We start from the raw sequence: 16,434 nt of genomic DNA on the forward strand, positions 1-16,434 counted from the left end.
CAAAGCAGTTTATTCTGTGCCATTATACATTTAAAAAGGACGCTGAAACTACGTTAAGGCATGAAATTATTATTATTCGCTGGAATTGTATTGAGAAATATACAGCTCAGAGGCGTTTTTAAGTAAACTGGTCAGTTTATTACATTGGAATGCAAGTATTCAGTTGTAATCAGTCTTGTCTACAAAGGTCCAGTGTTTCGGAGTCTCCTGGGCATCCTGAAATAAGATCACAAAAGAGAAAGTTTTTCTCTCGCCAAATATAAATAACAGAAATTTAGGTTGATTTAAGTGATTATCCATATAAAATGATTTAAGTGATTATCCATATAAATAAGTAACAATGGCAAGGAACATGTCGGAATGCAAAAAAGTGCTAAAGTTACTATTTTCTGTACTTTACTTCTGATATGTTTAAGAGCAAAATTTAAGAAAACTTCGTGAAGCAGCATGTATATTAAGCCTCAGTTTTCCAAACAACTTTCTCATGACAAAATCTCGTCTGAGTCTAAGTAACAGCAAAATTCTATGCGAGGAAAATGTGAATTTGTAAACTTTTCTAGGCTATTGTTCGCAAGCCTTATAATTGGTCGAAATTTTTAAACACGAGGAACCTCTCTTTCTAAATGAAGTTTAAGGGCATTTCATTTCGTAACCTGCCTTTCTGTAGCTTAATGCATTCTCTGTGTAGAAATGGAAACATTCCTCTATGAGGAAAGTGTATTGCACACCATTATAATCAAAATTGCTTTCCGCATTACCCGGATCATTACTTGCATCATCGTAACCAGATACACAAGTCATGATTCCCTAATAATGATTATTTTCTAAAGTATAGCCATTGCTACTGCGAAGAACTTTCATGTGGCACTGTTAATAATAATAATAATGCTGTACAAGGTGGATGAAATCCTGAAGTGTGACCATTGTGAGGTTATTCTGAGATATAAGGCCACTCGGGAGAAATTCCTGTGCATTAATCTGTGAGAGTTATCCAGTAGTACGTAGTCTTTTCTCTGAACGTATGTCAGTGATGTTTATAAAGCAATTTGACTTTGTTACATTTGCAATTTCTGTCGGATAAATGCCTTTGATTCATGTCTTCAAACGTCATAACGTAAGGAAGTAAAAAACAATACCAAAAAAACAGTTCAAAGATGGTAGGTTTTTACCTTTTTAGCGGCGCCTTGTTCGAGTTCTGCTGTGGTTTGTCCAATATCCTAAAAGGGGAAAAAACATCAATTATCTCGAACGCAAAGGTTACAGTTAACACTTTCTGTAAGAAGTTAGTTCTTATGTAAAAGGTTCTACTGGATATCGCCGACACATCTTCTGAATTGAATTGATATTTTTGTACCAAAAAAGGATTAATTTAAGGATCGTAGCGGATCACATGAATTGGGCATCATTCGATGAGAATAATAGGTATGTTCGTCAAATTTTATTTGGGAAGAACAAAAACCTGCTTCGTTCTTAACTTTGGTTTTGATTTTTATTGCCAAGAGTAAAAATTGGCAGAAAACTAGCCTAGCTCTTCTATATTTGTTAACTTTTGACTTGCAACCGCCTGGTTCATTTTTCAGTATACATGCTTACCTCCGTTTTCGTCCCGGGTAATGGTGAATATTTCTCCATTACTGGCTTCGACCCTTATAGTAGTTACAGTTTCGACGCTTAGTATTCGACCTCTGTTGACACCAAATCCTAAACAGGACAACATTAAAAGTAAGCGTTTGTGCGCATCCTGTCTTTAAAACGAAACGGGGATTAGATCTTACCTTCATATGGTCTGGGGTAACGAGTCAATATGAAATCCGGACCTGTATAGTAAGATGTGGTGACATCGACAACCTCTTGGTTATTTGGGCTCGGCGTTGGAAAGAATGACATGTTGTTTCTTTCGTAGCTATTTTTTGGAACGTTAATCTTTTCTCGTGCTCTATGTCCACTGATGTCGGAACGCTTGCGTCGAGTCGCTGACACCAGCACATATTTTTGAGGTGAATCACAGCTGATGCTCGAAGTGCCTTATGGGAAGGACAATAAAAGCGCACCACTCACGTTTCGAGTTTTCAAGGCCGATAATGTTACGGCTTAATAGGAAAAACGACCAATAACATCGCCTTTGATGATTCGAAAGCCTGTTAGCGCCTACCTGGGCAATCTAACTTTTAACTCATGATTACTTTTTTTTCCTGTGAGTTGTGTTGGAGTAGCATTTTGTGGTTAGTAAAACTGGTTTTTAATTAAAGGCTCGACAATATTTGTAAGCTGAAGTTACATATTCTTAGCAGAGAAAACTTTGCTCATAATTTGAGTATTCCCCGGGGTAAAGTTAACCATCTTTTGAGCTCCTGTTCGCTCGCACGGCACAGGTTGTCGAGACGTCCATCACTGTCACCAACATACGACTATACTCATATACCACTTGTCCGGGTCCAAATCATTTACAATATAAACACATTCTCGGTTGAAATTAGAGATATTTTAATAGTCCCATTTCAACAACTCCTAATCTATTTATAACACTCAATCACGCTTATCAGTTGCATTGCCTCAATGAGCTTGTTTGCGCTGTGGTCTTGTCAATCAAAACCCCTCATCGAAGTATATTGGTGTCTGGGAAAAAAAGGAAATTCGCTTGTTAGCTCCATTGTATGTCTCGTCTTAAGTAGAATCCTTATTCAGGGTGCGGATGTCTTTCTCGGAGGTTAAAATTTGTTTTCGTATTTCGCGTTCGATTGCAAAATTCAAAATTTCGATTTCCCAATCGAACGCGACGCGTGGGAATGTTAAAAATAAGTCTTGCGCAAAGCCCTTTCAAAGCCGAATGGCGCTCAGGTCACGTTTCAGGGCAATATGTTCGCCGAACACATGTCTTTTGCATCCCTTGAATGTATTTAAGGATTGCGCATTTAACTTGTTAACATCGTTACCTAGTTGTGCTCAGTGGTACTGCTTACTTGTTTGAATGTCATTTTAGTTTGCAAAGTGTTTGGCAAGGTCTGGATTTATCCAGATCAACACTCCATTAGCACTGTTTAAGTACGGAGTTTTTAGAATACCGATTATAGGGAGATGAATATGTGAATCTCGCAAAAGTGTTTAGAAAATAAGGAATAAAGATTAAAGAAAACAGTTCCGCACAACTTCTTCTTGCTCTTGTGTTTTTGCTGTATTTTTAGCTTACCTCTTTTATTGACGGCGGTTTACCCATGTGAACCAAGATTTCGCCTTGTACTCTGTAAGCCACAAAAAAATCTTCAGCACTGATTTCTGTCAATGTATTGCATCGGTTTATACATACACAGTGTAACTTGTACTGTGTTGATGATGTTCAAGGTGATAAATAAACGCCGTTGAACGAGATTGCATAATCAGGAGGTTTGGAAGAAAATGCTTTAAGAAGCTTGTTTAACGTCCTAATCATACTTCTGCCGGGGTAATATTTCGCAAAGTTAGACCTAACCCTTTCGCGGTTACTACAGCTTTAACTTGCTTTGAATCTTGGGGCTCAAATTTTAGGTCCATTGGTTTACTAAACAGCGCTAGTCTAAACGTGTGAGACCTACAATTAAGTAGTGCTTTTAGTAGTGTTTTTCTTTGTACGTCTGGGTATAAAAGAGTGTTCAGCACGTTGAGCTATTTGTATCAAAACTTCAGATTAGTAGTCTCCTCCACTGGTTTTAGTATTTAAAAGTAAGAAATTTGGGGTTTGTTTTCGTACTCATATTTGAGCGTTCCTTGGTGTGAAGTGAGCAGTCAGAAATAATTACAAATTTTTTTTCGTAACTTCGTGTTTTTAAGTAACAAAACAACAAGTTTCCGATAAATAGCCTTCATTACTCTATTGTCCATTCGTATTTACCTCCATTCGCATAGCGCGTGATCCTGAAGGTACTTCCATTCCGGGTTTCGATGGTTATGGTTCTTTTTATACCTATTATCGTTCCGGCGCCATTCTTCACTTTGCAGTCTAAACAAGATTAACTAAATTGTAAGCACATTTGAAACTCGTTGGCCAGTAAGTGTAACTCTAAAAGATACTGACCTGATCTAGGCATGAATGTTATCGTGACGTCCGGCGTTGATCTGAACCATGTGCCTACGTCCACTATTTCTATATAGTGGTTCGGAGGTTCGTCGGTCGTAAAATCTGACATTTTGCTTATTGCTTTGCTAAGTTGAAATGAAAGAGCTTATTGCCCTTTCTGAATTCTTGGCTTACTAGTTGACTGTTAAACGCAGAAAAGTAGCTAAGTGGAAATTGTTTAATTTGTCACGCATGCAGTGTTTCACGGAATTCCGTAGGCGGAGTTAAAACTAGGAGAAAAACGATCTTGATCATTTTTTTCTTTTCTAAAGTGCTTTCGCTCTTTCAATAAGTTATTGTTTTTCACTTTATACTCAAATACAAGCACAAGGTTGCGAGGTAAACGTAACTTTATTGCCGACACTGATGATGATGTATAAACGACTACTTGAACTATTTTAACTGGCGTCTAAGCGAGCAGTTCAAACGCTGGTCGTAAGCGAAGGTGTTGCTTGATTTGCGTCGATTTCTGTCAAGAATAAGCAGAATGAGAATAAGAAGTAGTTTGTGCTAGTTATGTTACGCACTTTGAAGGGAAGTCAGGATAAAACAGCGCTTAATTACATTGCCGTTGGCAAACTATTGTAAAGTAATGAAGTCATTAAAGATTTGAGCTGTGGAACTGGGGTGCTTTTCGCTTTTAGTGTTTGTCAATGTGTTAAATGTTAAAGCAGCTTCATGACTTTTGTATTGAGTTCTCTACTTTCGATTTCTTACCTCGATTGTCAAAATTTCCTTAACGTCGGCGGCTTAGCCAAGTCCACCACGATTTGGCCGTGTAGTCTGCAATGAAAAATATTCAATAGCTTTCCCGAACATCTCTGAATGCTAACTTTGTATTAATGTTCAAGGTGGCGATAGTTGAAACTTTCGTGTATTTACCTCCGTCTCTTCCACGGGTGATGGTATAAGTGTAACCTTCGTTAGACACTGCTGTTATTTCAGTGATTGTGTCTACGTGAGTGATTGCTCCTCTACGCACCTGGAAAACTATGCAGGAGTAACAAATTTGACAAATAAGTTATTGCAAAACCAAGCTCTAAAGTCTTTTTAGATTGCTGGAATAGAGATTGTTTGATCAGCCTAAGATTAGTCTGGCCTGTGATAATGTCATTATGAAAAGTTGAAGACCATGCCTCTGTGTATCACTGGTACTCTGCAATCGTTGGCATTTTTGACGGTATGAGAGGTAGATTTGTTTAATAGCCAACTATCTTAGAGCTCTTTGAGTCAGGATGGTATTCTGGCTGGCATAAAACCTGTGTGGATTTCTTGTTAGTTGGAGTGTTTCAAGCTTGTTAAATGACTTTATGAACAAACTATACATATTTTGTACCTTGCTCAGTACTCGAGAAACTATGGCTCCTGTTGTTTGACTCGACAGTAAGAATGGCATGTGTTGTCATGGAATTTATCCTTCCACCTTCTACGCGAAACGCTAAAAAAGATTACGGAAATTTTTAGTAATGCTGATACCTTTTGGCTGCAAATCCATAAATCAGGACTAACTCACCTCCTGTTGTAGGGTTGTATATTAGTGTTATATCTGTCCCAGTGAACAGTATGCCAGCATCCACTATTTCTAGGGAGTTTCTATGATCAGGTTCATTTGTCTGGAAGGATGACATCGTGGCGTATTTGGATCGTTGCAATTTGAAGTTTTTTGCTTCTTGTTTGCTAGTTCCGAGAAGAATGACTAGCAGTTGTTTAAAGGGTGTTTCCAGATATTGCGGCTTCTAAAGCGTCGAGTTCTGTTCTGAAATCTGCTTCGTGAAGCTAGTTTGTATGCAAATTTTTCTTTCTGTGGAAAACATTGTTTTGTTGTTGAAACTCGGGGCGCGTGGTGGGGGTAGCTAGAATAAATGTAGACTTGGAACAATTGTGGGATGTGGTTTACGTATTATTCCGGTCTGGTTAACAGAATGTGTAGTAGTTTGAAGGTCCTTTTATTTCTCGTCTCATTCTAACAAGTTTATAAGATAACAACAGACACTTGCTTGAACACTTTCCATCAATCTTTATTGCAGGTACACCGCATTTTATATTCCAAAATTCAACCCTAACTCAGTTGCTTTGTCCCTTGTTAATACTTGAAACGACTTGGTCTTTAAAAACAAAGGCTCCCTTTATTTTGAGTGCAGTCCGCTCCGCGAAAGTAGGAAAAGAAAGGCAAGCAGTTAGTGATTTTATGCATACATGCCTTAGCGTTATTGTTTCTTGTGTGCACTCCGAAACGTGCAGGCCTCCATGAGCGATACAAATGCTTTCTGTATTTGATATAAGTATTAAATGGCTGACACTTCATGCAACATTTCAATGCATCAATGACTTGATAAAGCAAAACTGTGTTATTTCATGGAGAGAAGGACGAAACGGGTATACTCTTTTATGGCCGTGTTTTTCCTTATACTCAGTTTAAACATTGAAAAAAACGGTTAATCGATATCTAGTTATGCCTCAAAGAATGCGAAGTGTGTGTGGGAAAATGGGAATAACAACGACGTCATTCGACGAACTAGTAACGTAAATATGAAATGTTAAAGCATCTGTCGATTTGACTGTATAAGGTGCACATTCAGTAGAACCTACCAAGCAGTACTTTGTTACCGTTGTTCTCTAAGTCGAGCCTGTATTGAGAGACAGTATAGAGACTGGACGTTTTGTAAGTGGCCCTTTTAAAATAGAATGCATGTTTTTGTTCCCATACATTTTTATCCGTTAGAGCGCATGTTCTTTCCTTTGATGGGAAGCAAAGTAGTTGGACTTTTTTTTTACATTCCAAGTAAATGATCGTGCAACTTGATGACACTGAAACTTCAGTATTTCCAATTTCCAATTGATCAGCGGCTTCCTGATCGCAAGTACTAAATTACCTTATCTGATGTTTCAAGACCTTTTTTCTGTATCAAGGGATCGTCTTTCGAGTGCAGCGTTGCTGTAACGCAGTTCAGTTTTCACTTCGTTTTGCCAGAAAGTGAAATAACTATCGCACGGTTGCATTCGTTGTTAATATGTAGAATTTTTAACCCGAGATGAGCTTTCGACTGAAAGAGTAAACCGATCAAAGACTTAAGTGAAGCTCTCACACTCAAACCTGCTAATGACTGCATTCAGTTGACTTAAAAGACTAGTATCAAGGAATCCATTCTCCCATTTCTCGAGAATTTAATGGCGCGCGATGCAGTGGGTCGTAGTGGATCCACTATATCATATAAAGAACGTGAACTGTCTTTAACAAGTTTTGAATCTTTCTTCTGTAAAGAATTCGCCCGCAATGCACAGATTTCGCCAGACTCATAAGCCAAGAATGTTAATTAGCTAAGCACTGGCGCAGATGGGTGAAGCTAAAGAGGTGAGAAAAAATAGATATCAATCTTTGAGGCTGGCGCGATTTCATCATTGAAATATATTGCATCACCTTTCTATTTTAGGAATTTTGTTCATCTTCGCTGAATTACAAAGAGCGTTTGGTTTTTATCGTCTTGGCGAATTAGTCATGTTCTTTTTGCTCTCGCAGAGACAGTAAATGCGGTTGAAGTACACGCTCGAAGTAAATGTTATAAATTCTAATAAGTACCTTACATTTATTTTAAGACAACGACCTTACAACTGGAAATATTCTCTCTTATTCAATTTAATTCAATTTAAAGCTACTTGTTGCTGCTGCATCGGAGACACTTTCTCTGTGCGAACTTCTCTTCTTGAGCTGAGGCTGTTGATAAAAGAAAATGGTGGTACATATTTTATGCTGTTCAAGGTGGTTATTTAGGTCTGTAGATGTTTAACTTTTTTAAAAGTAACTTTTGCCTTTCCTTAATAAATGTCATTGAGGCATCCAGGTCAATGATATCACAGGAGAAAAATACAGATGTTGAGTATACACGTAACTTGTCAAAGATAAAGTTTATTTTATGCTTTTACCTTTAATGTCGAGTAATTCGTGCTCCCGGAGTGTGCGAGCGATAATCTGAAGGGGAAAATAACGAAGAATATTACTTCATTGACTATCGTTCTTAGCTTCTAGTCGAAGCACTCTTTGGTTAACTTAGTCACGAAGAAACTATTATTTCTGTTCTAGTCGTGTTATATGACCGTATGGATGTATCTGTAGAGGATCGGATATAAGTATGACAGATAGCATACTGAGATCACAAGTCTTTGTAAGATCAATGTTCTGACTGATGTTGTGTTGTTGAAAAAGTAGTCCATCTACAATTGTTGAAGAGTTGTTTATGGAGAAAGTTTTATGCTAATTAGTTTTTATTCTAGGGCCTTTTGATTGTAGGTATTTACGAAAATCAGGACCCATACTTACGTCCATTTTGGTCTCGCGTGATTGTGAAGGTCTGTCCATCTGCCTGAACTTTGATGGTGGTTACGGTGTTGATACTTACGATCGAACCGTTGTTAACTCTGAATTGGCCTGAACGAGATAAAGATTTCATTGTATAAGCAACTTATGTTCGTTTAGCCTCAAATTAATATAGTGCTAGGATCTTACCTCTTGACGGATTGAAAGTCATTCTAAACTCGGGTCCATAGAAAGAATTTGTACTGAGATGTACCACCTCCTCGTGGCGTGGCTCTCGATTTGAGCGACCTGCCATCTCGTTGAACTTGTAGTTTCTCTCCCACGGTAATTTTAACTTATAGTTTTTCTTCTGCGTCTAGTCGATCAACGCGCTTGTACTTAAACCACGAGATTATCTATCCCAGAATATTTTTCCGATCAGTGTCACCATTTATATGTGCGGTGTGTCGTCAGAGAGACACTGGAAACGAGTTGTTCGGGTGGAATGAAATAGATACATTTGAAGATAGATTATTGGATACATTTTTACAATAAAGGCCCAACCTTGATATTTTAATTTCTTGTGCCATTGATCTTGGGTACTAGCGATTTTGTCATATACGAAGTATGAAACCCTGAGGTCAATGGGGGTTCGTCAGTAAATCGTGGAGAAGAAGGCTTGTAGTTAATGTTAGGTAAAGGTGAAGTCCGATGGTACAGTTGGTTCGTTAGGTTGGAAAGTTTGTCTACTTTAGATTTCACGTGGTCATGTCCTCCGTCGTTTTCTTTACTTAAGTGTTGACAGGGGTTAAAGGAGCTGTGTCACAAAATTCAGCCAAATTAGGAAATTACAAAATGCCCGTTAAATTGAGAGGAACTTAAAAATAACCGCTTCAAACTTTAAAGGAAGGTCAAAATAACATAACAGAAACAACAGATGCCACGGATGGGCAAAACTGAAGAAGACTGAAACGGATTAAAATTAGCGTTTTTGAAAACTGTTCAGCCTAACAGTTTTTCAAAGTTGATCCCTGCTACTTGCAACTTCAAAAATAATGCTCAGGAGACATATTTGTTTGTCTCGGATCTCTGATTTTGTCATTTACATGTAATTTCTTTGCTTACTTTAAGTTCCATAGCGATTGAGGGCGAGTAATTGGCAAAATTAAACAAAATGAACTAGACTGCCGTGACACAGGCCCTTTAAAGTCAACTTACAAGTAGTCACAACCTTTTCCGCTTAATTCAGTGTCAAGTACGAGTTCTAATCAGCAGTTAGGGGGTAGATCAAAACACAAGCCCGCGATGAATTGGCTTTTATTGAACGACCTGCCCACTTGTTTTGGCGTTGCGATCTTATGGTAAGGCACCACTTTAGTGGCTATTCACTTGAGCACAGTGGTTAATGACATCTTGGTAGATATAATGACCATCCGAATTGCACGGTATAACATTGTAAGAACAGAACAATTTCACAAGATATAGGTAAAAGTCTAGTTTTTATTCCATTTCTGAATACAAAGTTGTAATTCTAGCCTACAATTGGTCTTCCTTAAACCATGTTAGGGCAATCTGTAATCACAAGAAAAAGATAAAGGTAGAAGCAGTGGGTTTTTTGCATTATAGATGGAAATATAGCTGGAATTTCTATCATGTAAACGACCTACATATTTGTCCACTTTACCCCCACCATTCAAGTGAAAGCTTCTTAGCAGTATGTTGTAATTCAAGGTGGTTTCTATGTTTTGACTCTGTGTACGAAATTCTAAAGTGAAACTATTTAATCGACAGCTACTAAGCAGTACTTTCCTGTGCGCGCGTGGTACTGTTTATTATGCTGTACAAGGTGACTCGAACTATCGGGTTTGTGATAAAATCCTAAAGTGTAGCCATTCAGATGAAAGCTACTGAGCAGTACTTTCCTGTGGTACTGTTGTGCTGTACAAGGTTGTTCTTACTTTTGAGTCTGTGATAAAATCCAAAAGTGTGACCATTCAAATGAAAGCTACTGAGCAGTTGATCATGCTGTGCAAGATAGTTCTAAGTTTATTTTGCGAATTAACAGTGTGAGCATTGAAAGAAAGCTTCTCTTTTGTACATGTTAGTTTTGTGTGACCATACAAATGAAAACTACTAAGTACTTTTGTTTTTCCCGCTAGTTGGCCGTCTGTGAATTTCAATGAAAAGAGAAAGCTATCCTAGCTTTTAGTACAGAACTGCCTTTTCAGCATAATAAATTGTACTAATAATATTAGTCTCTAGCTCATTGCAGATGTAAGTGTGTGTGCGTGTCTTCTTCGTGGTATTTGCGTTTATGTGGTTGGTTTATCCGAAGTTTGTAGAACGGAGAACTTGATTGACTGTGGCTTTGGTAAAGTGTAAGAAAGACTTCACTGTCTCTTCTCGACAAAGGAATTGTGACACATTTTTTTCCCTTCTTTTTCTCACCTTCGTTGTTGGATTCTTTACCGTCGGCGAGATACCTGTGTGAACCAACCGCTGGACTGGTAATCTGTAGTCAAAAGTAGGCAGCATTAGTCAGTTTAAAACAATTCATTGTCTAGTTTTAGTTTTCCTTTCAACAACGACAGGTAAGGAAATTTTGACCATGCCAATTATCTTCGCCATGATTAATTCGTCAGTCTCGTAATCAAAAGGCCTAAATCAAGAAGACTATTGTAAACGTGGCTAAAGGGTTTAGAGGCGATTATTCGTGCTTAAGATGGCGTCGAACGTGCCTTGATTTCGTTTCTTTTCAAGAGATTTATCAAAAAGTAAATGGTACAATCAAAATTTAAATAAAGAGTTGGGACTTGAAATTACAAGCAAGAACTGAAAAGTATAACGTCATGGGTTTGTTTCTCTTGGAAAGAGAACCGTTCTGTCATTCGTCACATATATTTACCTCCATTTGGAAGACGCGTGACGGTGTAAGTGTCGCCATTATAGGACTCCACTGTTATTGTTATGTTCTTTACTCGTCCGTTCCGCACTTGAAAACCTGGAACAAAATGTTGAATGTAACTGTAATTAACAGAAAATTCTCTGCGGATTTATCGTGAAATTTTAGATGAGAACTGACCTGTAGAAGGGTTGTAAGTGAGGGTTACACCTGAAGAAACACCTGAAGAATAAGTACTGCTTATGTCGACTACCTCTTCGGAACTGTTGTAGTAGGGCTCACCTGGCGCGAAAAAAGACGCCATCTTCGTCGGTATTTTGTTCGATTTTAATGAAGTAATATAAGTAAGAGAGCCTTTCTGTATCGAAACTCCAAACTGTAGGAATCCCGCCGCCAGGTAATAAGTATTCCTGAAAGGTGCTTCGCAAGCAAAATTATTTTTAAGCCTGCGTCAGAATATATTCGAGTTTCTTGGAATTGTCTAAGGTGGAGTCACAGCTAGGGAGAAAACCGATTTTAAGCAGGCCATTGTGTCGTTCTTGAAGTATATATGAGGCACATTTGTTATCTCACGTTTCTCTTGATGCCATCATTTTACTTTGTATCTCACTAATTCTACACTAGATGTGTTGAATTTTTCCTAGAGATACCTCACACCGAAATGATCGTTTATTATATGCTTTTGCTGTTATATAAACATATTTTTTTATAAACTAGAAATTCTTTCATGCATCGACGTTATTCATCGACAATCTCTTCTACATCTTTACCTGAATTCGACTTTCCTTGGCCTTCTAAAAAAACAAGGAAGTGGAGATAACTGGGAACAAATAGAAAGCAGTACGTAACGAGAGAGAAGTAACCCAGAAATCGTTTGATTTTAAAATTCTACGGTTACCTCCATTCGGCTAAGGAGCATCCCTTGAATATCTGTCCGTTCCTATTTTAAGCTTTTATAGAAGTTTTAGTAGTCAATATTCTCCCCATGTTCTGTTGCAATTTGCAGTCTAATCAGGATTTGTTTCAGTGAATGACACTTAATTGAAGGACTTTGTTTTCTTTAATTTCTCTGGATCAACCTTGAACAGTTAGCCATCAGTTAGCTGTTATTTGCTGACAATAAGCTAAATACTGTACTTGTTTTAGTGTATGCTTCTCAAAAGAATTAACTGTGGCCCAGTTAACCGCCCAAATATTAAAAGTAGCATTCAAGTGCCCCAATCACGCCCGATGCTCGTCCACTTGCGCAAAGCAGTTGTTTGAATGAATAGCTAATCTGTTAGGCAATGAAGGCTTGTTTAAAGTCCTGTCTACTCGCATGGTATTTTTTAACTTCGTTGTTCAAGATGTTTTTTATTTCCTTGAAAATATCACCACAGACACTTGCTTGAACATTATGCCAATCTTTATTGCAGGCGAAAATGTATGTTACATAACTGAACGCTAGTTCAGTTGCTTTTACTTTCTCCAAGACTTGCTAACAAAACGCCTTGGTCTCTACAACAAAGGTGGCCGTAGATCCTCAGGCTGAGTCCAACGTCCTCTGTGAGATTATAAAAGAAAGGCTTGTATTTATTACATGCAGATATAACGTAGCGCAATCAGATTATCACGGTGGAACGAGGAGATATTCCTGTCCAACTATTAACCAGTATTTTTCTTAAATCTTTGCGTATGATATTACATTGAAGATATTGTACCTTGTCTCTAAAAATCCACACGTTCTATTTGGCCCCAAAATGAATGACTGGTGATTTCATATTCTTAAAAGAAATCGTAAAGAATGTTTAGTTTGAGGTATTGTAGGAACCCATATTTATACTCATAATTGGCGAAAAATGAATTCAAAGTTACCAACCTCCACCAGGATTACGAGCAATACCAAGCTTTAGTCCGTTCGCCGTAACAATCATAAGTCTGCGCTGTCGCCCATTCCTTTCCTCTTCGAACAGCGTCCCTCCTTGGACTTCAAATTCTAATACAGTATCAGGCAAGTAAGTGTGTAAAGGATACACTTTAAGTGCATGTCGTTAGATGGTGAAATATTTCGAGAATCGATGTTCAACTTTACCTCCTCCTCTTCCTGACTTATATTTGTAATATATAGTAACAACAGGGGGCTCAACGCGTCGTCCGTTTTGCCGCCTTCCTATGCGAAGTATTTCACAAAACTTCGACGTGGGTTCAGTTCCCTGGTATCCGGTAGCCATTTCTGCCGATAGATTTCTAGTAAACTTAGCTGGGAACTAAAAATACTGTGCACTGTATTACTGAGTGAGCGCTCTTTTACACGTTACATGCGCAATGTACTATGACAAAATGTTAGTGTCCAGGCTCTTTCAGAGTCTTGGTCTTGCTTCTAATGCGTGAGTTTCTAAACTTCAGATCACCCACAACTAGACTTGACTCTGACTCGGCTTTAAATCCCCATTTTTATTAATAAATGTGAGGTAGAACGTGTCACAAGCTGAGAAGAGTAATTGGTCGGCTCATTCCTTTTTTTTTTTTCGTAGCGGTGAGCATGAGCGTAGCATACGAAGGGTACGGGTAAACAATCCCTGATTTCTTTAGCTCACGTTGTCAAAAGTTTGGAATTTGTAGAGCACAGTTTCTCTCTTGAGGTCAAAAAAGTTTCACTGTTGGACTTAGTTCTGATGTGTATCGTCGAAACTATATAATGCACCTTCGCTATGCATAGTGAATTCCACAAGCATACAAAAGTCAATCTATAAAATCAATCATTTTTTTATTACAGGAAGTGTTTGGTAATTATAGTTACAGTTATATATTAACTGTGATGTTTCCCCACTTTCCGTCAGCTTCTTCACAGCCCTCCTCAAGCTGTTGAGAAAAGATAACATCATTGTAATATGCTTCATTTGTCGTTTGGCTCCTTCCGTTTTAAGAATGACCATGCATTTTTTTCTGACCATTTCCATATACTCGATAAAATACTGTAATAAGTAAAACGAGGGTTTAAAACTCTTTTTCAAGTGGTTTTTCGTTTTGATTACTTCGTGAAAACGCTTCACTCCAGTTTTTTAAGTTCCGCCACAGAGACGGCAATGTCATGCCCTTTGGAGGAAAGCAAAGATGGCGGCCGCAAAATAAAAGAAACATGTTATATCTACTGTTTTTTGGAACGACGAGTCATTACTTGCGAACAAATAAACATTGACACAAATACATTTGTAATACTTGGACTATCGAGATAGCAACAAGTGGGATACGTTATCTACTCTCTTGGCCATTATCTTAAAGTCGCTTGGCGCCAAAATCTCGGACACTAAAGCATGCTTTATTGAAAGGCGAAAAACCCTATTTAGCTGAAAATTTATGACTTGCAAACCAGAACTACTGGAATGACTTTTAGTAAGGAAAGTTATTTTTAGTTAGCACAGTATAATTAATTTTATTTTTTTCTTACCTCTTAAGGTACAATTCGATCAACCTGTCCAAATGTGTAGCCATAGGTGATCATTCTGTAAACTGAAACCACATAATTACATTTTAGTTGCTATACTGTATGAAGAACCTCTGTCCCATAGTCTTACCTGCCATGTCCGTAATCGTTTTTTGGAAGTTGTGGCTCAAATTAAACGACAATTGAAGCAGTCGTATTGTTCTTTCTATGACCTTACTTTGCCCTGACTGTCGACAATGATGTCGCCATATTGACGCAAAGCATACCGTATATAAAACTGCCACTGAAGAACAACACAACTGTAGAAAGGCTGCTTGAAACTTAAAGAAGCATATATTTTTAAGGTGCTAATTAAACTAAAACTTAGCGTGTGAAGTATAACCAAATTACCTCCTCTAGGTCGTCGCTCGAATTCAACAACAGCTCTTGTCGTTGTTACAATTGTGATCAATGTTCTGACGACCTCGTTACGCGCCTTAGCCAAATTCCATCGTTTTTCTACTTCAGGTTTCTTAAATAAACATCCTCCATGAACTTCAGGTTCTGGAGAGTAAATGTGATAAAGTGAATTACTAACAATCGTCCATCTTAACCTTTTCCTTCGCTAATAAAGACCGATGTGCCTTACCTTCGTTTGGTTTGTAGAATATCGTCGCTACGAGGTTGTCGCTTGCAGTACCGTCGGGTGCTGCGGTGTAAATATCCACTACTTCAAGTGATGCTAAATCGAAATCAGCAGTCTCAAATCCAGCCATGTTAATCCAGATCTTGTTTTCACAAATAGAGGTTCTCCTATGATTTACCAGAGTTGAATAACTTTGAAACTGGAAGTGGTAGACTTTTTGTATTCAATAACCAAAAGGAAGAAAATTGATGCGTTCTTGTTTTCGATTGGCTGTAGGGTTGCAAGTAGCTTGCATCATCATGTGCACGTTTCTCTATTGTTCGTTTGAAAATCTCGCGTTGATGACCATGCAATGTTCTTAATAGTGGAGACGTAGTTATCAAGGATTTTGCCTCATCATCGACGTAGGCGTCAGTAGGGAGCTTAAGCAACGACGACGGCAGTGAAAACGCCGCTAAAAAATGAATTTGCGCTCTTTCAAACTTAATCGCGTCTATTTGGAGCCGCTCAATATGTCAAATGCAGGCGACTTTTCCTTGAGTTGAATTCGTAAGGACTTTGTCCAGGTTAAAAAAAGGAAAAGAGAATTCGTCATCTTATGTCCACGTCCTCTATAAAACGTCGCATTTGGAGGTTTCACGTCGTAGTCGTGGACGCCAAAGAAATGTGCTAAAAAGCGTGATGCACGTGCAGAGCTGTTGTTTTGCTCATAAAACCAATTGTTTTTTGAAGTTGTCGTTGTGGTCGTCGTCGTAGTTTCTTAAGCTCCCTACTTTGGCAGCCTGAGGTTCATTTATTCTATTTTATAATTCCTTGTGCTTATTTTCCTTCGATGTCATTTTCGTTTGTTTGTTTGACTACCTAGTGCAACTGTCTTCACCATTGCCTTCAGTATTATTTAGTACACACTGAGATCGGCAACTAGTTGGAGTGCGCGTATGAATGGGTGTCTTCAGTTTAAATTCATAGTTTCCTTAATAGAGTAGAATGCTTATTGAGTGCATATGGTACCGATTCCAATGCGCAAGTCTCTTTGCAATATGCAGAATTAACTCTTATTGAAGAAATATAGAAGTAGCAAGCATATAAAGAATGTTCACTT

General features: G+C 38.1%; 3 protein-coding genes across 5 annotated transcripts in view; all 3 read right to left on the reverse strand.

Annotated features, from left to right (window-relative positions):
- Nucleotides 1–115: 115 nt before the first annotated feature.
- LOC140950206 (uncharacterized) lies at nt 116–12,036 on the reverse strand. 3 transcript variants are annotated; one of them, XM_073399406.1, is made up of 17 exons: nt 11,566–12,036; nt 11,287–11,382; nt 10,830–10,893; nt 8,592–9,953; nt 8,406–8,513; nt 8,012–8,057; nt 5,604–7,802; nt 5,427–5,528; nt 4,973–5,080; nt 4,808–4,873; nt 4,049–4,559; nt 3,866–3,973; nt 3,188–3,239; nt 1,776–2,616; nt 1,594–1,701; nt 1,170–1,217; nt 116–216 (listed from the first exon to the last, which is right to left on the reverse strand). In XM_073399406.1, exons 7-10 carry the CDS (start codon nt 5,716–5,718, stop codon nt 4,827–4,829), a joined length of 372 nt encoding a protein of 123 aa, XP_073255507.1. In that variant the 5' UTR covers nt 5,719–7,802; nt 8,012–8,057; nt 8,406–8,513; nt 8,592–9,953; nt 10,830–10,893; nt 11,287–11,382; nt 11,566–12,036; the 3' UTR covers nt 116–216; nt 1,170–1,217; nt 1,594–1,701; nt 1,776–2,616; nt 3,188–3,239; nt 3,866–3,973; nt 4,049–4,559; nt 4,808–4,826. The 3 variants fall into 3 exon arrangements, with proteins under 3 accessions (XP_073255507.1, XP_073255506.1, XP_073255509.1); XM_073399405.1 differs by having other exon boundaries at nt 11,464–12,007; XM_073399408.1 differs by lacking the exon at nt 4,973–5,080 and having other exon boundaries at nt 11,464–11,734.
- A 219-nt stretch (nt 12,037–12,255) lies between these two features.
- LOC140951162 (uncharacterized) lies at nt 12,256–13,611 on the reverse strand. The gene is made up of 4 exons (XM_073400382.1): nt 13,355–13,611; nt 13,142–13,258; nt 12,984–13,046; nt 12,256–12,826 (listed from the first exon to the last, which is right to left on the reverse strand). Exons 1-3 carry the CDS (start codon nt 13,491–13,493, stop codon nt 12,991–12,993), a joined length of 312 nt encoding a protein of 103 aa, XP_073256483.1. The 5' UTR covers nt 13,494–13,611; the 3' UTR covers nt 12,256–12,826; nt 12,984–12,990.
- A 401-nt stretch (nt 13,612–14,012) lies between these two features.
- LOC140950986 (uncharacterized) overlaps nt 14,013–16,434 on the reverse strand; it is a 2,597-nt gene continuing 175 nt past the window's right edge. Inside the window, exons 1-4 of the mRNA XM_073400200.1 lie at nt 15,336–16,434; nt 15,098–15,250; nt 14,711–14,772; nt 14,013–14,124 (exon numbers count right to left, since the gene is read on the reverse strand). The exon at nt 15,336–16,434 is cut by the window's right edge and continues 175 nt beyond it. Coding sequence (XP_073256301.1) covers nt 14,714–14,772; nt 15,098–15,250; nt 15,336–15,462 — 339 coding nt within the window. The 5' untranslated portion in view covers nt 15,463–16,434 and the 3' untranslated portion in view covers nt 14,013–14,124; nt 14,711–14,713. The remainder of the gene's footprint in view (nt 14,125–14,710; nt 14,773–15,097; nt 15,251–15,335) is intronic.

This window comes from Porites lutea, chromosome 10 (genome assembly GCF_958299795.1).
Source record: "Porites lutea chromosome 10, jaPorLute2.1, whole genome shotgun sequence".
Classification (NCBI taxonomy): Eukaryota; Metazoa; Cnidaria; class Anthozoa; order Scleractinia; family Poritidae; genus Porites; species Porites lutea.